This window comes from Anoplopoma fimbria, chromosome 14 (genome assembly GCF_027596085.1).
Source record: "Anoplopoma fimbria isolate UVic2021 breed Golden Eagle Sablefish chromosome 14, Afim_UVic_2022, whole genome shotgun sequence".
Classification (NCBI taxonomy): Eukaryota; Metazoa; Chordata; class Actinopteri; order Perciformes; family Anoplopomatidae; genus Anoplopoma; species Anoplopoma fimbria.
In genome coordinates, this window is record NC_072462.1 from 2,772,016 (window position 1) to 2,793,748 (window position 21,733).

Sequence of the window (21,733 nt, forward strand, 5' to 3'; positions counted from 1 at the left end):
TACTTTTTAAATAAAAGAGCTGAGTACTTCATCACCACTGTTTACTAGTTACTTTGCAGACGAAAAAAAACAAAAAAACAACTTAATAATAATAAAATAGTGGAGAAAAAAAGTTGTGGTGCTAATGCTAATACCTGCTAATTAGCACAGTAGCTACAGGTTTATGAGGTTGATCATTGGTTTTGCAGGTCTTTGGTCATAAATTAAACATTTGGGGGCACATTTAAGTTCTGCTTCAGCAAATATTGCTTTTTTTTACTCCACTTTATGTATTAGACTTTCCGAATTTAAGTTTTACAAACAAAACTAATAAGGAGTTTATTCATTATGTTCCATTGTTATAGATTAAACCTCCAATCAGCATATAGAATAGAAGTTTAGTATAATTAAAATTAGCTCTACAACTGTAAAATGCTACATACACACAGTCATAATCATAAAAACAATGTATGTATGATAGTACACAGGGGATATTTTTCTGTATTGAGTCTTTTTGCTTCTTAAACTTTAAGTACATTTTACTGATTACACTTTTGTACTTTTACTTGAGTGACATTTTAATTCCAGGAGTCTTACCTGTATATTATAGTATTGCTACTTTTACCTTAGTAATACTTCCTCCATCACTGTCAGCTTTATTAATTTACTTTAGATTACAGAGTGCTGGTAGGTCTGGTGATATATTTATACTGTACATGACTCTCAGATTTGCAACAACTGTAATTTGAAACAAAATAAAATATTTTATGTTCATGATTACATTTGAACTGAAATTGCACTTTTTTAAAGCCTTTTTATCCATCTTTTAATATTATTATTATAAAAAATATTTTAGAAAAAAGAAAGAAATATATATATTTTATTTACTCGTCTATCTTTTTTTAAACTTCATCATGTAAAACACTGTGAGCTGCCTCTTTGTATGAAATGTGCTTTGGGTTTTCAAAAGGATGGTTTATAAAGCTGTTTTAGTTACAAGTTTCAAGTGTGAATTATCTTTATTTTCTCATTATTTTTAGTTTAAATTGATAAGAATGTAGGACAGGCATATATATATATATATATATATATATATATATATATATATATATATATATATATACATATATATATAGGCATTATATATGTCAGCCCTGTGCCTTTCAAGTCACATTGTAGTCTATATATTCCACTGTTTATACTTGTTGTATTGTGATTGATGACTGAATAAAACTACTCCTAATATTCAAATAAACTTGCTTTGCCTACATATATTAATCTAGTAACACTTTTAAAGATTGGAGGTATTGTTACGTAGTTCATTTTTGATACAGAGTGCTGAACTCGTGTTTCAAAACAGAACATTTGCATCCATAAACTGTCGCTGGCTCCTGAAATAATGAGCTGCACAACACAGGATGAGGAAGTGGAGCAACAGAGTGACTTCACCTCTTTATTGCCTTGCAAATATCTCTCCCCACTGAAAACACAGTCCTTTGCCCGGAGATATCAGCTCAACACCGGCCTGCTTCTTGTCGCTCTGACAGCTGATGGTACGTAAACTGGGACTAAGACATGAGCAGAAATCTGTTATTTTATTGATTTAAAGTCTTAAAGTCATGGATGAGTATTTGGAAGCAGAGTTCATGAGAAGCAGGAAGTGAAAGTGCTGAGGCGACAGCGACAGCGACAACTGGCTCCTGTTGAAGCCAATGAGACTCAGTTTGAGGCGGTTAATGAGTAACAGAGGAGAGGTTCAACCTTCGGCAGACATTTGTTCAGCTCTTACTGTGTGACTCATGCAGTCAGAGGAAGAAGCACAGATCTCTGGGTCTGTTTATTTCACCTGTAAGACTGGATAACTTGTGGAAACTTAATTTCTTTTATATGAGTTGTTCTGTTGTTTGTGACTGAGAAACACAGCTGCGATGGTAAGTGTTGTACTTCGTATACAATGATTAGTTAGGTGAAATATTGTTTGTATAGTCTTTTAGATGTTTCTCTTTCCATGTCGCACTTTGTGTTAACCAGGTTGTAAACATGGTGTTTGAGGTTTTCATGTGACAATCACAGGCCTCTGGTCAACACCTGATAACGCTCTCTGTTGTTCAATCAGTAACAGGAAGTGAGGTTTGAATCATTTAAAAACAGTGACCACAGAAGTCGTCACTCTTTGATTCTCAGTGTGGTTTTTTAAAGAAGTAGTAAATTTGTGTAGATCGTGACTAAATTAAAATCTAATTTGCTTCTCAGGCTGACACACACTCTCAGTCACCGGCCACCGGCTCGTCGGCTAAACTGGACACGGTGCAGGGTCAGGTGAACGAGGTTAAAGTTATCCTGAAAGACAACATCAACAAAGTGTTGGAGAGGGGAGACAGACTGGATGATCTGATCAGAACCACAGATGACCTGCAGGCGTCTGTAAGTATCTGACCATGATGTTACGGGGTAAAGTCTAGCTTTAAGGGTTTTATGTGACAAGGGTGTTAGAAAATGTTTGTTTTACAACTGAGGGAAGTAACTTATTTCATTCACTAAAGTACAATTTTAAGATACTTGTACTTAACTACATTTTAGAGGGAAATATTGTACTTTTTAAATGCTATGCGAGTAGTTACTTTTAAGATTTAGATATAACTTTAAAAAAACTGGTTTATAAACTAGTGTTTTCAAACCTTCTTTGCATTTGTGACAAAAGAAAGTGTCTTGTTTTGTTGTGTTATGAGTTAGTCTGATACATTTCCTCTCTAAACTTCCCAAATTGGTTCATTTAAATCAATGGTTTCACAACCTTCTGTCACTTCTAAATGTTGAAACCATTCTGAGGACCATGATCTCAAATGAATGACAAAAATATAACATTACAAAACAAACTAGGCTGTAAATGTGTGTGTTATGCCTCTGTCAGCTGTAATGACTAAACTAAATATTCTGCTTCCGCTCACCCATCACTGCCATTATCAATCCACATGTAATGTCTTTAGGGCCACATTTCCTCTCCACACACTTTGGAGCTTTTACTGACGGAGGTTTTTTTCCACATCACTTTTTTTTAATTTAAAAGAACGATCTATTGTGTCTCTGCATCCAAGGGAATGTTAGCTAGCTAACAGTAGCTAAACATTCTTTTGGCCTGATGATGTGTCGTGAATGGCATTTTAATTATTGAGCGCATTAAGGTTTGACTATCTTTGTAAATAACCCTGAAACAATATATTAGATGAGACTCTCAGGCCCAACAGTGGGACCAGGGCCCAGTGGCTGAGAGTAGCTGATTAAGAGAAATATCCAGTATTTTAGAAAAAGGCAAAACATTTGATAAAACTTCCAACAAAATAAATCTAATTCTGGTATAAGAACTTAGTTTCTTCTTCTTCTCTCTCATTAATCATCTCATGAACCCTCAGATTTATTTGGTTGGAGAACCACTGGACTAAACTATCTAATAATATATAAAGTAGTTAAAGTATCTCCACCTGGAGCATCTACAACAGTTACATGCTGCTCTAACATTGATTCTTCAGTGTTAACTATCAGACATCAGTCATGTTTTCCTGCAGAACGAGTATTTCTACCTTTGATACTTTAAGTGAATATCACTGTTAATACTTGCAGGGCTTGTACCTGTATTGAAGTACTTCTACATTACTGTACTGGTACTTTAACTTAGAGGAGTACCCCACCAATTTAGCATTGTTATCTCATAACATTATCAGATTCATGGTGGAAAACTGGTGCAGCAGAACCAGAGTTATCGTCTATTTTCATTCCACACATTCCTCTTCCTGCTCAAAATCTGGCGCCACAATGCAACTGGACTGCAAAGCGTTAGATATGGTATTAAGGTGTGTTAAATGCTAGTAGAAGCTAATGTAGCCTGGATCCTTTAGCCTGCAGCAGAGATGAGCAGAGCTACGAAGGTCTCACTTCTTTCTAACTTCACAACTCCAGATTATTTTTCAGTTTCAAATTTGAAGTCTTCAGACTTTGATGTGTAAAATCAGTGGAGATCCCCTTTAAGTTAAGGGATCTGGTACTTCTTCTTCATTGGTGTTTTATTTGGTTTCCTTTCTGGGTTTTTTCAGGCCGACTCGTTCCAAAGAACATCCACGCGGGTCGCCAGGAAATACTGGTGGAAAAACATTAAAATGATGATTATAATCGGCGTGGTTGTGCTGATCATCATTATCCTCATCATCCTCTTCGCCACTAAAGTTATATAAATTAAAAAATCCGGCAGCTCGGGACTGACAGCCATGAAGACGGTGGATGAAGCTCACCTCTTTTATTGAGCATTGAAAAGCACTCAGGAGAGTCTCTGGTCATTTCAGCTCCAACAAACAAGAGCAAAAATATTTATAATTGAAAGGGTGCATGATTTTGTAGCAACTGCAAGCTTATTGATTAGGCTGCGATAAAGATTATGATGAGAGAATAAAGTGTTAGAAACTTGGCTGAAATATTTGCTTGAACACTCCATTAACATGTGACGTAATATTAATATTTCACAAAGGATCACAAATCCATTTATTTTTATTTTATCGCATTTCTTAATGTCCAATTATCTGTTTATATATATATATATATATATATATATATATATACTGTATGTTTGACTGCCAAACTATATAATAACATGTGTATTATATGACTGATGACTAATAAAAAGGATAAATTGTAACAATGCTTTTTTATGCATTCTTTGCTAGTACTAAATATATATGTGTGATCTTTTCCAACTGATCTAACATTTCATTTATGTAATAAATGAGGCAACTTCACAAATAGCGTCTGAGAACATTAAATACAAAAACATAAGGGATGAGGAACGCAAACTTCTAAATCGTTGCAGCAATCTAAATAAATGCAAAACACCAAAAACTTATTTTTTGTTAAGATACAACACAAATATTCCGGTAAGTATAGAGGAATTGTACTGTAGGTCTTAGTGCTCTTCATTGTTTTTCTTACGATCAGCTCAGTGATCTTTGCTGGATACCATCATCTCTGTGTCCATCGCTCCACCAGCCCACTGCTGCCTTTCATCACTCTGAAACCTACGAAAAACAAACAAAAACAGATCAGCTTTAGGTGGAAGAAAACCTGTTAAATTAAAAAACAAACAGGAATCCCCCGTGTTTAAAATGTTCAATGTTAAAAAACAAACTGAGAACAATTGATTTAACATTTTACACTTAAAAAAAAGTTAGTCCATAAGCTAGAAATCCTGAAGTCAAAATACTAAATGGAAGAAATCTTCGTTTGGTCATAAAAAAAATACACATTACAGAAAGCATTACATGCAAATTTTCTGGAAACGTCTTGGTTTTTTTTTTTACAAAAGGTTATAAGAGGAAGATTTGTTACAGGAAGATTAACAAAAAGAGGAGTCTTTTCCATCGCTGTGAGTAACACAAAACAGAGAAATACATGTAGACAAAGTAAAGCACTTTATCTCCCCCAAACACAGTCTCGTCCAAATACCAACCAGGTTTTAGCTCATGGACTACTGGCTACAAGAGCTAAATAAAGAAACAAGCATTTTAATTAAGATTAGGAATGCATATATTAACAATGGGAACTGGAAAGTCCAGAGAATGCTGTACGTATCCTTTGAAAAGCAAATAGTTATTTTCTCATATTTATATTCATTACTTGTGGGGGAAGTAAGGGCCTGTAAAAAATGACAATTACATGTGTATATTTTTAAGTTTTACATTACAAACATTTGCAAAGAAATTAAAAAATGGAAAGAAAGATGACAAAGCTGGACGTGTCCCATATTGTTTAGTTTAGAAATGCGGATACAGGATGTTGTAAGACCATACCAAATGGCAGCATTCGAGAGCGTATGCTTCTCGTACCCGGTCCGCATTGAGCGGGCCCTGAGAGTATCTGGGGTCAGCTCATGGCCTGCAAGGAAGCTCCGCTGGCAGGTACAAACAAGGTATGTCAGAGTTAGGAGACAACATACTTCCTTTTCTGTTTCCTTGCACATCCTTAACTTTGGCATCCATTTACTGTAGTACTTTACCTGTTAACGTTACAGTTTAAAAAAAAAAAAAAAAAAAAATGAAGGTGCAAAAGAGGCAGCAGAAGGCCGGCTGTTAAAATAATCGGCACAAGTGTGTAGCCTCTATGTTACCACTACTGTAAAGCACTTGACGGTGCTGAGAAAAAGAAATTTACAAGAGGAAATTATACATAATGTTACCAAACAGCAAAGTAAATATAACTACTTTAAACTTAAAGTAAGAGGTGTATTTTCTGTCTTTACATACCTACTTGAAGATGAGTTTCCTCCGTTAATACGGCTTGTAACTGTTGGTGTGACCGCCACGCCGTGGCGACTTGCCGTATCCGCCGGATTGATCTAAAAGTGGGGTTCAAAATCTGATTACAGGTGTTTTAATCATCTCTAAAGGGACAGAAAACACCTGGAACGATTGGGTCGGCGTTACTTACTGTTGTAGTCACCGTATCCGTAGTAGTTGTTGTAACCAGGGTAATCATAGCTACCATAGCCTCCATATCCTTGATTACCGTAACCATAATTGCCATAATTCCCGTAGTCTTGATTCCAGTAGTTGCCGTAACCCTGGTTCCAATTCTGATTGGGACCTGCAGTTAAACAGGTCAAGTTTTTACATTATAACCTAGAATCTTTACCCTCTCTTTGAGATGTTTGAAAAGTACTTACATTTTTTTTTTACAGCTCAAAAAAAGCCTTGATTCTTTCAGTTTTTGATTTTTTTTGTGTCTGTTTCACCATACAAGACTTTTCTATTACTTACATTTTTTTTGAATGACCACCTACCTATTAATACAATTTACTTTATAAGGTCATACTCTTCATTTTCTTATTCCTAAATGTAACAATATTCTGCTTAACAGGGATTAAAAAAAGTGCATTATTACCATTTTTCTTTAGATAAGATAAGATAAAATAATCCTTTATTAGTCCCGCAGCGGGGAAATTTGCAGGATTACATGTAACATGTAACAGGAAAGTTTCCTCCACTCACCACCGCCTCTTCCTCGAGACCTGGATGAGTATCCACCTCTTCCTCCCCAGTACTGCTGCTGCTGGTACTGCTCCTTGGACATGGCCACTTTTATTTCACACTAAAGGAACACCAATTAAGTTTTAGCTCCACAGTGATCATGTTGATCGGTTTAAAAAAGTCCCCATAATATGTGAAAAACAATATATCAGGAGATTAAGTTTGATTGACAGAAGAAAAATGAGTGTGTACCTTGCTTAGTCCAATATTGTGATACTTCTTCTCCATGATCCCCTTAACTGGTTCCTCCTCTTTGAATGTGATGAAGCAGAAGCCTCTCCTTTTGTTTGTTTTGTTCTCCATGGGAAGTTCAATTGACTCCAACTGTAGTGTTTAATCATGTTAATGAAAAGAAACAATGGGTAAGTTAGTAGATGGAAAATATATGATTCTATAGATCCACAGCACCAACTAATAGCTAAATTTGGGAATGTTATAAAGAGTTATACCTCTCCGAAGGCACTAAAGTACTCTCTGACTTTCTCCTCGGGAGTGTCTGGAGAGAGACCACCAACAAAGATCTTCTTCACAGGCTCCTTACTCTTCATGGCCTTGGCTTTTTTGGGGTCAATGACCTTTCCATTGAGTTTATGTTCCTTATGTGTGACAACCTTCATAACAAAATAACCAAATGACAAAAAGGGGTCACATGGAAAAATAAGCTTTAGGTGTTTAAGAACAACTTCTCTGAGGTGATTGTTTGTTGTAGAGACATCTGACCTCAATGCAAATAATTGTTGTTATTAGCCAAATAATCAGACTGGGTAGGGATTTTGTTTCACTTCATTGTAGGGCTTTAACTATGTTTAATACCAATTATTCTGCTGGTAAAGTTGGTCAATTCATTATTTATTTATTTCTATTAAATGTCAGAAAAAAAGAAATGCAAATCAAGTCTATAGCGCTCAAGGTGACATTTTAAATAGCCAAATTTGACAAAAACTCAAAAGATATTCAGTTTATAATGATTTTTTTGCTGATCCAGCCCCAGTTAGTACTTCTGTTATATTAACGTTATATTCAAGTCATGGACGCATCACATCAGATTTGCCAAAACTTTAGCAAAACTAGCACAGATTCTTAATATACAGCAGTAATACAAGATGAACTCCCCATATGACTGCTTCATTTTAAGTAATAGGTCAGAACTGTGTATGTGTCATTAGAAGTACTCTGTTTTGCAGATTGTATATATAATAATGTAAAAACTGTTTCTGGGAGCAGGACTTTACCTTGTCAACACTTTCAGGATCTTTGAAGAGCACAAAGCCGAAGCCCCGTGAACGTCCAGTCATGGGGTCCAGCTTTAGGGTGCAGTCTACGACCTCCCCATACTTGGAAAAGTAATCTTTCAGGTCCTTCTTAGTCGTGTCCCAGCTGAGCCCTCCAACAAACATCTTCCTATTCGCAAAAGAGCACATTCAAAGAAAAGTACTTTGTTTACCTCTGAGGTGTAGTACAGTATATGTAGTACAGTATAAAGTACTATGTTTACCTCTGAGGTGTAGTACAGTATATGTAGTACAGTATAAAGTACTTTGTTTACCTCTGAGGTGTAGTACAGTATATGTAGTACAGTATAAAGTACTTTGTTTACCTCTGAGGTGTAGTACAGTATATGTAGTACAGTATAAAGTACTTTGTTTACCTCTGAGGTGTAGTACAGTACATGTAGTACAGTATAAAGTACTTTGTTTACCTCTGAGGTGTAGTACAGTAGTACATATAAAGTAGTACAGTATACAGTAGTAGTACAGTATAAAGTACTTTACCTCTGAGGTGTAGTACAGTATATGTAGTACAGTATAAAGTACTTTGTTTACCTCTGAGGTGTAGTACAGTACATGTAGTACAGTATAAAGTACTTTGTACAGTACATGTAGTACAGTATAAAGTACTTAGTACAGTACATGTAGTACAGTATAAAGTACTTTGTACAGTACATGTAGTGCAGTATAAAGTACTTCGTACAGTACATGTAGTACAGTATAAAGTACTTCGTACAGTACATGTAGTACAGTATAAAGTACTTCGTACAGTACATGTAGTACAGTATAAAGTACTTTGTTTACCCCTCATCCTCCTCGTTTTTACTGGCGTCTATCCTGGAGCCCTCGGCCTCGCCCCCCATCAGGCCGCAGTCTCCAGCCGTGGACATCGGGTCGTCGCTGGTCGCCTCCCCGTCCTCCTCCATCCTCATCATGGTGGGGTCATCAGTGAACTCATAATCATCCGACATCGTGTTAGCTTCGCTGCTAAACGTCGTCTGCAGAATCTAAGCTAGGTGTGTTGCTAGCAGCTAATGCTAAGCTAATATGTCGTCTCGGCTGTAATTAAAGGAGTAAATTTAGTTTGTACAAGTTAATTAAAGTGTGATGTTATTCTAAATGTTGGCAAAATTAAATTTCATAAAGAAAAAATGAAGTTGCTACAATTTTGAAGGGTGATTATGTTTGTGAGGGTTGTTTTGTTTTCATCGCAGTCTACTTCCGGTTCCTTCTTCTTCGCGTGTTTGTGACAGAAAACAAAAGCTCATCAGCGCCCCCTGGGCTCCTCGGTAATTAGAGGAATCAATTTAGTTTGTACAAGTTAATTAAATTGTGATATTATTCTAAATGTTGGCAAAATTAAATTTCATTAAAAAAATATAAAATATATTTTTGTTTGCTGTTTGTATGTGTCTGCGTTTTATATGTATGAACAAATGTCTCAATAAAGTTATTGAAATTTCTTTTTTTTAAGAAAAATAAAATTAAAAATAATTTAAAAAAATATATCGTCTTGGCTTTAATTAGAGGAATCAATTTAGTTTGTCCAACTTAATTAAATTGTAATATTATTCTAAATGTTGGCAAAATTAAATTTCATAAATTTTATAAAGAAACAATTGAGTTTCAGTTGCTACAATTTTGAAGGTGATTATTTTTTGTGAGCGTTGTTTTGTCTCAATAAAGTTATTGAGATTGAATAAAATAAAATAAAAATATCTTATTTTTTGTGAGCGTTGTTTTGTCTCAATAAAGTTATTGAGATTGAATAAAATAAAATAAAATTAAATTAAAAAATATATATCGTCTTGGCTTTAATTATAGGAATCAATTTAGTTTGTCAAAGTTAATTAAATTGTAATATTATTCTAAATGTTGGCAAAATTAAATTTCGTGAGCGTCGTTTTGTTTTTAATCGCAGCCTACTTCCGGTTCCGGTCTCTTCTTCTTCTTCTTCTTCGCTCATCAGCGCCCCTCCGGGCTCAGTGGCCGCAGCGCGAACTGACAGCTCTGAAACATGTGTGCTAATGCTAACCTCTGCTAACCAGCTGCAGAGTCTCCTCACAACAAAAATGGCCACTGTTTCAGTTCCTGCTTGTACCAGTGCACTCTTGCTGGATATCGAAGGAACAACAACACCTATTACATTTGTAAAGGTACGTTTAATTAGAATAATGTTGTGTTTAGCATGCTTTTCTACCAGGATTGTCAGCTAATTACATAACACGCTGCAGCGTCTGTTAGCATTCATGCTAACAGATGACTGTCAGTAGCACCTTTAGCTTCACCGTGTTTCACTGTGGACTCAATATAAACATATATTTCTTCTTATGCTTTTGTATTTCATTGCTTCCCTTTCTTAATAACCCCATTTTCTATTCACATAACACAAAAAAAACTCGTTTAAAATGTTATTTTAATCAAAAAACAGACCATATGCGGCGTTCAGGTCGTATGGGACTGTCGGATTTATCAGTTTCCAACTTGTAAATAACCTTTTTATTACTGTTTTAATGAGTTAAAAATGCAATTATGCAAATAAACAGCATATTAAACAGGTGAATATAAATTAAAGGGAATTACTGGATTAATAATCAGTATAAAAAAAAGGTAATTAAAGAAAAAAACATATTAGGAATACAGTCTCACAGTATTAATAGTTTATTTTGATGAAGTTATTGTCTTAATATTTATAGTACCAGTCAAAAGTTTGGACACACCTTCTCATTCAATGGTTTTTCTTTATTTTTATTTTTATTTTTACTTTATTTATTTTTTTAAATCTTTTTTTTATTTTTTTTATTTTTATATATTTATGAGCTTGCATGATGTTTTGATAATGAAACAAAAGCTTATATATATATATAAAAATTTATAAATATAAATATACAAATATATTGCCACAGTTTACTGGTATGTACACATTACCAGAACAGATGAAGTATAGTTAACCTTATATAGGTTACATAGATGAATGATTTTAAAGGAAACTTCTTTGACATGAACGCTGCATAACATCCATGCATCAGAAAATACACAAACAGTCACAATATTATGCACCAAAAGCACAAAACACTAAATCAAATATGAATAAATAAAACACAAAAGACAATTCAATCTTGATTTCTCTCCTTTTTTATGGATACAAACCAGTAGAAATGTGTATCTGAATTATTTATTCTTCTCTCTGTGAGGCTACACCTAATGACTCCACTTTGTGATTTTCAGGATATCTTATTTCCGTACATCAGGGAGCATCTGGAGGAGTACTTGTCTAATCACTGGGAGGAGGACGAGTGCAAACAAGATGTTCATCTGCTAAAGAAACAGGTAAGTGGGTGATGAGGTTTCAGGATTGAATCAAGAGCAAATTTCATCCTGCTAACAACCTCTTACTGTAACCAGCCTAGAGAGTGAAGGAGGGGTTTGTCTGTGGAACAGGGCTGCAACTATGGATTAGTTTTACTATCCATCCGTGCATACATTATTTTCTCGATAAATCTTTTAATAACGTTGTTATTCAAATGTTGGCATATTCAGTTTGCTTGTTTGTCCGACCAACAGTCCAATATATATCACATCATATAAGTTAAAACAGCAAATATTCACGTTTGTCGTGCTCTTGATTCCTGAGGATTTGAATTTGAAAAAGAAACCTGTTTGCCGTTGCAGATAGAAGAGGACATGAGACAGAACCGGTCATGCCCCGTCCACTTTGTGGACCAGACGGTCCACACAGACGAGGAGAAGGCCATTAGGGAAGTAATGGATAATGTGCTGTGGCAGATGGCAGCAGACAGGAAGTCGACAGCACTCAAACAGCTCCAGGGTCACATGTGGAGGGCGGCGTATTCTTCTGGGAGAATCAAAGGCGAGTAAGTACACTGGTCAATTTTCCTCACTTCAAAATTCTGCTCTGTTCGAACTGGAGTGATAACTCTACAATGTTTCCAGGAAGAGGACATGAATACTGTATGAACCCAAACAGTATCCATATCTTAAATGTTAAAGTTGTTGGAGATAATGACTTTAATGGTTTGAAGTGAAGTGTGTGTGTCCTATAAAGTGAAGTTAAAGTCCAGATGAGTGTTTAATCTTAACGCAGAGTTGCTGTTCAAGTCTCTACATAGTAGTTTTCATTATTATACTGGATTTAAACTGCCTACCTAAGCACAAGGGATTCACAGGAAAGTAATCCAGATGTTTTACTACAGTCATTTGCTAGTCAATGAGAGCTGATGCAATTCATTGATAAGTTGATAAGCAACTGTTTTGATATTGATTTAAGTTTTTCATTGATTATTTTTTTTTTAAATGCCAAACATATATTTATTACATCATGCTACAATTTGCTTCTTTTCTTTGTCATATGTGGCAGTAAACTGGTAATCTTGTGGTTTTGGACTTTAACTGGACAGAACATGTCATTTGAAGACGTCATCTACGGCTTTAGAGTGTTTTGATGGACTCATTTTTCCTACAGTCTTCTAACATTTTATAGAGCAAACAATTACTTGAAAATCAATAAAATTAGATTAAAAAAAGAAAGTTACAACCCTAAAGCCAATTAGCGTAAATACAAATAAAAATGATGTAGTAATAATAATAATAATAACTTTGCGATCAGGGCCCCTTTTAAACAACATTTAAAATGAAATAATGTTTTATATTTAAACTAACTAACTAACTACTATTTCTAAGACTGATTAAAAATATTTTGTTGATATTTTAAATTAAATTGATAAAGGGCTGAAATGTGTCATTTCTTTATAATCCATTCAGAAAAATACTAACAAGCCATGCTCAAAGTCATTGCAAAGTTTTGTTTTTTTGCGATGCTTTTAGGACATAAAATCAGAGTCAATGTGCCTAATAAAAGTAATTAAGTTATGTTCAATCTCTGATTTTGCAAACAGGCTCTACCAGGATGTAACTCCATCCATCAGACGGTGGAGAGGTCACGGACTAAAAGTGTTCATTTACTCGTCTGGAAGCGTGGAGGCTCAGAAACTTCTGTTTGGATACTCTGTCGAAGGAGATGTTTTAGATGTAAGTACAGCCGCCTCTCATCGCATATTTAATACTCATCAGGGGACTAAGATATTACCATACAAACATATACACTGACATAAGATTAATTAGACAATTATTTAACGTAATTGTCTTTATTTATACATTTTTCTGGCTTATCAGGGAAGCAACGTTTTGTCTTGGAAATACATTTTTTTTCTGCTATTATTATTATTATTAGTTTTTTATTTTTATTGGTTTACGGCCATTGTTAATTCATGCTGTTAATGTTCTATGTATAATGTTGCTAATGCTATTTTAAATCCTTTCAGTTATTAGATGGTCACTTTGACACCAGTATAGGAGCTAAAGTGGAATGCAAAAGCTACGAGAGAATCGCTGAGAGGATCGGCTGTCAACCCGAGGAAATCACATTCTTGACCGACGTCACTCGAGGTTAGTGTGTTTGAAATACATAATAACAATTATTATAATTACAATTAATAATAGGATAAGTTCCTTTTTTATATTTTAATTATATGCTTTGTAAAAAAACTTTTTGAAATTAGGTTTTTATTCGGTATTAGGATTTAGTACTCTAATTGTGTTCAATGTGCTTAAGTACAGTGTTAATTAGCAAGTGTAAGATGATAAACATTATACCTTCTATACATTATCATTTTGAGCATGCTAGTATGATAGCATTAGCATTTAGCTCGAAACACCTCCTTGCATACTGCTCGTCTTGTTGAAGGAGCCCTGTGTCTGTTTACATTTTATCTCATTCATATATTCACTCATATATTTGTCGTTGCAGAGGCTAAAGCAGCGGAGGAAGCCGGCATGAACGTGGTGGTGGTGGTCCGGTCCGGAAACATGGATCTGACGGATGACGAGAGGGCCCACTATAACCTGGTCACGTCCTTTAGCATGCTGGAACTGACGGGTCGTGTTTAACACGGAGGAAGACGGGGAGAACTTCTCTGACTTCATCTCACAAACGACCCGCTCCTTCTCCTCTTTGCCCTCCTCCCCCCCCCCCCCCCTCCTCCTCCTCCTCCTCCTCCCTCCTCCCTGCAACTCTTAATGTTTTTGCTTGTGACAGTTGGAGAAGTGTAGGAGATGCTGCTGGGGCTGCTAGCTAGTTAGCCACCAGATGGGCCTGTCAGGATGCCTTTCACGTGTCTGGAAACAGATCCACGGAGCGTCATCACTCTCACTGGACCATTTGATCGACTGGGAAGAGAACAGAAAAGATGTAGATACAACAAAACAAGCCTGAAGTAAACTGCACACCTGTGAAGTTACTTTACCTTTTTACCTTTTAGATGAACCTTATTTGGTTTTTCGAAACCTCTCCGATGTTTAAACTTTCCACCTGTTTGTGTTGTATTTGTGTAAACATTTTCCTTCCACGTGCTGTTTTCTCCCTCCACACAAACTCACAAGTTTTATCCGTTGACTCGATTGTTTAACTGTTGTAATGTTTTAGAAAGTAGCACTAGATGAAGTCGGCTGTGGTGCTGCTGACGGGAAGTTCTCATTTCAGACTTTGTCTTAACTAGTCCAGTCAGCTGAATGGTGTCTATTTAAATGTGCCATCCTCGTAATGTTGGTGTTGGAAAGTTAACCGAACAAATTGCCAAATGGATGATTTATGTGTGTGAAACATAATTGATATTATGCAGGAAATGGTGATATAAAAGCTTCCAATAAATGCCTTGTCTCACACAAAAGTCTGTTTTCAGTCTAAATGTTTGTTTGACTGTGACAAAAAATACTTATTATTATAAATTTCGTGATGTTTATTTGTTTTCTTGCCAAGACTTGGATAAGAAGTTTGAGCTTCAGAGGTTTTTGTAGGCAGATTTTGTTACATTTGGAGGAAGCTAAGCTAACTGTTTCCCCCTGTTTCCATTCTTTATGCTATGCTAAGCTAACCAGCTGCTGACTGCTGCTTCATATTCTCATTTCACTTTTGGTAAGAGCAAATATGTGTAGTTCCCAAAAATGAACTATTCCTTTTAAAATGGAGTTCCTTTAAAGAAAATAAGGCCTTTCTGTTTTATTCAGTTCAAAACCTGGTACTGTACTAAACATCAACAAAAATATTATTAAACTAAACGAATGACCATCAATAGAAAAGCTATCTTAATAAATCAAACAATCTAACCTAAATAATCAAACATCTAGAATAATTAAACAATATTGCATAAAATAACTAGATACTAATATCCTATAAATAGCTCCTACAGTTACTATAGTTTTTTTTTACTTTTGTTTACTTATTTAATATTCTTACTGTTTTACTGCTTATTTGCTTACTTGTTTTTTTAATCTTGTTTTGCACTATACCCTTTGCTGCTGTAAATCCTATACATTTCCCCGCTGCGGGACTAATAAAGGATTATCTTACAGTAGCAGTCAAAAGTTTGGACACACCTTCTCATTCAACTACTTTGAAGAATCTAAAATATAAAACATATTCTGGTTTGTTGAGCATTTGTTTGTTTACCACATAATTCCATATGTGTTCCTTCATAGTTTGGATGTCTTCAATATTAATCTACAATGCAGATTTTTTTAGCATTTACGTAATGTTTATGTTGACAAACACATGTCAACATAAACATTCACAGGTGAGACCAGACCAGCTTTAGCTTCAGAACTTCTATAGGTTTATTAATGTATTTAACATCTAGTCTCCTATAAACACCACAGAAGAAGAGCTTGTGTTATCATTTAAAGAAACATGTCAACATAAACATTACAGGTGAGACCAGAAAAAGCTTTTGCCTTAAAACTTCTGTAGTTTCAAAGAAATGTATTTCACATATTGTCTCTTTTGAAAACCACAGAAGAAGAGCTTGTGTTGGCATTTTAAAGATATATGTCAACATAAACAATACAAGTGAGACAAAACCAGCTTTAGCTTCAGAACTTCTATAATTTTATATATGCATTTAACTTCTTGTGTCCTTTAAACACCACAGAAGAAGAGCTTGTGTTGGCATTTAAAGACACATGTGAACTTTAATATATATAGGTGAGACCAGACCAGCTTTAGATTTAGACTTTCTATAGGTTTTCAAATATATTTAACATCTTGTCTCCTTTAAACACCACAGAAGAAGAGATTTCTTTTAGCATTTAAAAATAAATGTCAACATAAACATTACAGGTGATAACTGACAGGCTTAAGCTTAAGAACTGTAGGTTTAAAAATATATATATTTATCATCTTGTGTCCTTTAAACACCACAGAAGAAGAGCTTATTCAAGTTACTCTGAATAATCCACATTATAATAATCACTCTGGACCATTTTCATTAGATATCACCGTGGATATAAAAACTTTCAACACTAAAAACATTTTGCAGAATTTTTATTGATACTGATTGTGCTTGTGTAAACTTGCATTAAAATCATAACATCAATAGATTCATACAAACCCATCAAAACTAAAACAGTTGAAGGTAAGAAAAATAATTAAGACTTGTAAAAAGAAGTGCGGATTCAGTAATAAAATATATTTGTATATAAAGATAAATGATTGATGAAGAAAGCAGATTTTCTACTCATAATAATGCTTTTAGATAAAAAATGTTTGTCAAACATGCAACAAGCAGTTGTGTAAATAATGGTGTAAAAAAACAGCTTCACTGGATCTAATAAATGCATCTTAAAGTTTCTGGTCTGTGCCTTAAACTTGAGACAGTGTAACTTCCCTACAGTTGGTCCGGTTGGTCCGGTTGGTACCGGGGCTCGTCAGAGAGGCCCTCAGACCGGCCCTCAGACCGGCCCTCAGACCGGCCCACTGAGTATTCTGTGCACACAATGGAAAAGCTGTTGTAACGAAACTCGATGGCGAAAGTGCCGAAGAAGGCGAGGAAGAACATGACCAGCGCCCACTGGCACTGAGCGGCCTGCATGTGGAGGCCCTGAGCCATGAGGGAGAAGTCTGCAGCAGAGGAGTCAAGGATGAGATCATGAAAATGGGGGATAACGGAAACAGAACATGGCAACCCGTGAACTTATAATGTGCCATTATTATGTAGTTCAATGTGGGATTCACTTCCAGAAACAAAGTCCATCCAACCTGAGAGCAGAGGGCTGAAGCTCTGAAATCAAAAGCAATTAATATACAGCTATTTTGATAATCAATTAAGTATTTAAATATTGATATTTTGTGGTATTTCATTTGCTGAGAATAATTAATAATAAGGGCTGATTGCTTGCTTCTGATGAATAAATAAAATAAATAAAATAAATAAAATAAATAAAATAAATAAACATAAAATAAAATATATATATATATATATATATATACAAATGTACTTATCTTTTCAGCTGAAAAAAACACACATATATATATATATTACAGTCGAAAAGATATGGGGGTTTTTTATTAGGTAAGTTTTCAAGCAAAAATGTCAAATATATGACAATTCCAGGATTTGCTGCTTTGAATATCTTTATATTTGGGGATAAAATGGATTGTTGGTCAGACAAAACAGTTAATTTAAAGATGTCATCTTGGGCTTTAGGAAATTGTGATGGACATTCATTACTGTTTTGTGATATTTGACAAACCAAACAACTAAAATGATTGGAAGAAAACTCACCAGGGCCCCTTTAAGCTTTTTAAAGTTTAAATATAATGTTATTTTCTCTCTTAATACAGTCTGAGTCAAAGGATACAGGGAATCATGCAGAGGGTGATGCATCCGGACAACAGGAAGCGAAGGATGCCGGCCTTCCTCCCTTCATTCCTCAGATTAACCCTCAGGGTGATGAAGGACTGAACCCAGCAGTACAGCGTCCCCAGTCCAAACGTCATGACGGTGCCAAAGTTGTGGATCATCTCATCCGAGAAAAGCTAAAACAAACAAAAAAAACAATCAATTAACTCTTATAAATAGTCAAATACATGCATGTGTCAGCGGTGCTCTTGAACGTTACCTGGAAGTTTCCTACGAGTGTCATCCCGAAGCAGCCGATGGAGAAAGCCACCAGACTACAGAAGTTCAGCCACTGTTTGTCCATCCTTTGTCTGAGCTGGAAGAATCTGAGGACGGCGATGATGAACGCTGGAATAGAGACGGAAAATGAATAACAAAGAACAGTTGGCTGAAACCTGCATTAACATGATCAACGCTGTTATTACCCACAAATGCAGACAAGTTCATGACCTCGCTGAAGATGCAGCTTGCTGGTGGAGAGTTTCCCGCAATGCTAAAAAGAGGAGACGATTGAATTTGCAGCTCCACATTTTTATTGTGAAAAGGAAATGATGAGTTTTCTTACCTAATGTAGGGAGGATAAAGGGATCCATTTCTTCTCCTGAAAAGAAATAAAAATAAGATTAATCCAAAAATAAAGAGATTAAAAAGTGATTATTTGCAATATATGATATTGTTTAGTTATTACCTGTATTTTGAACCCAGCGGTGCGATCTGCTGATCATAGACAGCTACAAAATATCTGTAAAAAAATGCATAAAAACATAGAAGGGAATGTCATATGATAGTGGAATAAAATTATTACACACTGTAGTCTGATTTTAGTTCTTTTGTTTTTGCTTCTTTCTGTAATTTTTGCATTTTTTTGTAGTCCTTGTATCTCTTTGTAGTTGTTTGAAGAAGTTTTATGTCTCTTTATATTTGTTTTTGTGTGTCTTTGTTGTTTTGTCTCTGTACTTGTTTTGTGTCTTTTTATACTAGTTGTTTGACACCTTGGTTGCTTGTGTCTTTTTAGTCTTGTTTTACTTTAAAGAGTTGCGTGTGTCTCTCTGAAGTCATTTCATGTCACTTTGTCGTTGTTTTGTTTTTTGTAGTCGTTTTTGTGTCTTTTTTAAGTTGCTTGTGTCCTTTTGTAGTCATTTCATTTGTACTTGTGGTTGTTTTGTGTCTCTTTCTAGTAGTAAATGTCATTTTTGTAATTTGTGTCTCTATGAAGTAGTATTATGTGTCTTTGTAGTTGTTTGTGTCTCTTTGTAGTTGTAACTTTTGTGTTTTTGTACTCATATATATAAATCCAGTGACATTTTGCAGGTAAACAAGAACAGTCAGGTGCTACTGTTAAAAAACTGCACTTTAACTTCAGTGTTTACTTTACACTTAAGATAAAGAGAAGCTGTATGACTCATGACCAAAGCTTCCTACAAACTGTACAAAATATCACAGGAAACCGTCAAAGAAAGCTTTAAATGTGGGTACAATTTTCTTAAATTATTATCATTTGTTAAACGTGGCTGTCAAACTGATATTTAAAGGTAGTCCTATAATAATAATTAACATAACTTACACCAACCACAGACCAGCAGCAGTCAACACAGAGTAGACGGGAGGCAGAAGAGCCCACAGACTGAAGCTCCACATGTTGTCACCTTTAAACACCACAGAAGAAGAGCTTGTGTTGGCATTTAAAGACACATGTCAACATAAACATTACAGGTGATACCAGAAAAAGCTTTTGCCTTAAATCTTCTATAATTTTATATATGCATTTAACTTCTTGTGTCTTTTAAACACCACAGAAGAAGAGTTTGTGTTGCCATTTAAAAACACCAAAGAAGAAGAGCTTATGTTGGCATTTAAAGACACATGTCAACATAAACATTCACAGGTGAGACCAGACAGGTTTAACTACACCATTTCTATAGGTTTATTAAATGTATTTAACATCTAGTCTCCTTTAAACACCACAGAAGAAGAGCTTTTTTTCTACATTTAAAAATAAATGTCAACATAAACATTACAGGTGATAACTGACAGGCTTAAGCTTAAGATCTGTAGGTTTAAAAATATATACATTTATCATCTTGTGTCCTTTAAACACCATAGAAGAAGAGCTTGTGTTGGCATTTAAAGACATATGTCAACATAAACAATACAAGTGAGACCAGACAGGTTTAACTTTAACTTATTAATCTATTTAACATCTAGTCTCCTTTAAACACCACAGAAGAAGAGCTTGTGTTATCATTTAAAGAAACATGTCAACATAAACATTACAGGTGAGACCAGAAAAAGCTTTTGCCTTAAAACTTCTATAATTGTATATATGCATTTAACTTCTTGTGTCCTCACCACAGAAGAGCTTTAAACACCACAGAAGAAGAGCTTGTGTTGGCATTTAAAAAGACACATGTCAACATAAACATTCACAGGTGAGACCAGACAGGTTTAACTACAGCATTTCTATAGGTTTATTAAATGTATTTAACATCTAGTCTCCTTTAAACACCACAGAAGAAGAGCTTTTTTTCTACATTTAAAAATAAATGTCAACATAAACATTACAGGTGATAACTGACAGGCTTAAGCTTAAGATCTGTAGGTTTAAAAATATATACATTTATCATCTTGTGTCCTTTAAACACCACAGAAGAAGAGCTTGTGTTAGCATTTAAAGACACATGTCAACATAAACAATACAAATGAGACCAGACAGGTTTAACAACTTATTAATCTATTTAACATCTAGTCTCCTATAAACACCACAGAAGAAGAGCCTGTGTTAAAAAGAAACATTAACATAAACATTACAGGTGAGACCAGAAAAAGCTTTTGCCTTAAAACTTCTATAATTTTATATATGCATTTAACTTCTTGTGTCCTCTAAACACCACAGAAGAAGAGCTTATGTTGGCATTTAAAGACACATGTCAACATAAACATTCACAGGTGAGACCAGACAGGTTTAACTTTAACTTATTAATCTATTTAACATCTAGTCTCCTTTAAACACCACAGAAATAAATATTATTATTATTTATCAAATAAAAAGCATAAAAATGAAACTTATTGATAAAATAGGAAGGTGAGTGGCTCAACACTTCTCCATAAAGGGAAGGAAACAGGTTATTCTAGTTGGTCGGTAAACACATCATAACTGTCGTAAAGTGTCGCTAAAGCTGCCGTACCTGTCCGCCGTGGTCCAAGCTCCGTGTTTACGTCACCTGTGTTGTAAATATTGTAAATAAACTTCTCATTTATGTTATCTGTACTAAAAGAAAGTGAAAAATGTCAGTAGCAGCTGCTAAATGTGCAACCACGTCGTCTTGGTTTCGTTTTGCATGAAACTGACACGTTTTACGGCCTTCCGGTTTTGCCATCTACCCTTCAAAATAAAAGCGCGGAATTGTAAATAATAAAATGAAGTACACCAATGTGATAAAGCAGGGGTGTTTTTTTTTTTTTTTATTATTTAAGAGAAAGTATTAGCACTACAGCGTGACATTTCTTTGTTACCACAAAATATACTTAAAGTACCAAAAGTAAAAGTACTTATTATACAGCAAGGTCAATTTCAGAATCATATATTATATTACTGGACTATTAATGCGTTAATGTGTACATCCCTCGTGTTTTGTCTCACTCACATACATATTTAATGCAAAAGAAA

At 34.9% G+C, this 21,733-nt stretch overlaps 4 protein-coding genes across 11 annotated transcripts; 2 read left to right on the plus strand and 2 right to left on the minus strand.

Moving 5' to 3' along the window:
• Window positions 1-1,408: 1,408 nt before the first annotated feature.
• On the plus strand, window positions 1,409-4,556 carry si:ch73-234b20.5 (uncharacterized protein LOC449923 homolog). 2 transcript variants are annotated; one of them, XM_054612594.1, is made up of 3 exons: window positions 1,409-1,532; window positions 2,233-2,403; window positions 4,068-4,556. In XM_054612594.1, exons 1-3 carry the CDS (start codon window positions 1,530-1,532, stop codon window positions 4,203-4,205), a joined length of 312 nt encoding a protein of 103 aa, XP_054468569.1. In that variant the 5' UTR covers window positions 1,409-1,529; the 3' UTR covers window positions 4,206-4,556. The 2 variants fall into 2 exon arrangements, with proteins under 2 accessions (XP_054468569.1, XP_054468568.1); XM_054612593.1 differs by lacking the exon at window positions 1,409-1,532 and adding an exon at window positions 1,586-1,910 and having other exon boundaries at window positions 4,068-4,555.
• Window positions 4,557-4,707: 151 nt separating this feature from the next.
• Window positions 4,708-9,548, minus strand: hnrnpd (heterogeneous nuclear ribonucleoprotein D). 7 transcript variants are annotated; one of them, XR_008531715.1, is made up of 9 exons: window positions 9,119-9,548; window positions 8,279-8,447; window positions 7,496-7,657; window positions 7,239-7,370; window positions 7,008-7,107; window positions 6,448-6,603; window positions 6,264-6,355; window positions 5,811-5,911; window positions 4,708-5,039 (listed from the first exon to the last, which is right to left on the minus strand). XR_008531715.1 is itself a non-coding variant. In XM_054612590.1 (8 exons), the coding sequence occupies exons 1-7, from the start codon at window positions 9,283-9,285 to the stop codon at window positions 6,288-6,290; spliced, it is 954 nt and encodes a 317-aa protein (XP_054468565.1). In that variant the 5' UTR covers window positions 9,286-9,548; the 3' UTR covers window positions 4,708-5,039; window positions 6,268-6,287. The 7 variants fall into 7 exon arrangements, 6 of the variants coding, with proteins under 6 accessions (XP_054468565.1, XP_054468564.1, XP_054468563.1 ...); XM_054612590.1 differs by lacking the exon at window positions 5,811-5,911 and having other exon boundaries at window positions 6,268-6,355; XM_054612589.1 differs by having other exon boundaries at window positions 4,708-5,911; window positions 6,268-6,355.
• A 746-nt stretch (window positions 9,549-10,294) lies between these two features.
• enoph1 (enolase-phosphatase 1) lies at window positions 10,295-14,364 on the plus strand. Its single transcript, XM_054612834.1, has 6 exons — window positions 10,295-10,470; window positions 11,543-11,644; window positions 11,987-12,189; window positions 13,231-13,363; window positions 13,657-13,780; window positions 14,142-14,364. Exons 1-6 carry the CDS (start codon window positions 10,342-10,344, stop codon window positions 14,279-14,281), a joined length of 831 nt encoding a protein of 276 aa, XP_054468809.1. The 5' UTR covers window positions 10,295-10,341; the 3' UTR covers window positions 14,282-14,364.
• A 2,071-nt stretch (window positions 14,365-16,435) lies between these two features.
• tmem150c (transmembrane protein 150C) lies at window positions 16,436-21,435 on the minus strand. The gene is made up of 8 exons (XM_054612896.1): window positions 21,252-21,435; window positions 19,631-19,712; window positions 18,755-18,808; window positions 18,632-18,667; window positions 18,492-18,559; window positions 18,287-18,414; window positions 18,026-18,203; window positions 16,436-17,285 (listed from the first exon to the last, which is right to left on the minus strand). The coding sequence occupies exons 2-8, from the start codon at window positions 19,702-19,704 to the stop codon at window positions 17,053-17,055; spliced, it is 771 nt and encodes a 256-aa protein (XP_054468871.1). The 5' UTR covers window positions 19,705-19,712; window positions 21,252-21,435; the 3' UTR covers window positions 16,436-17,052.
• Window positions 21,436-21,733: the final 298 nt, after the last annotated feature.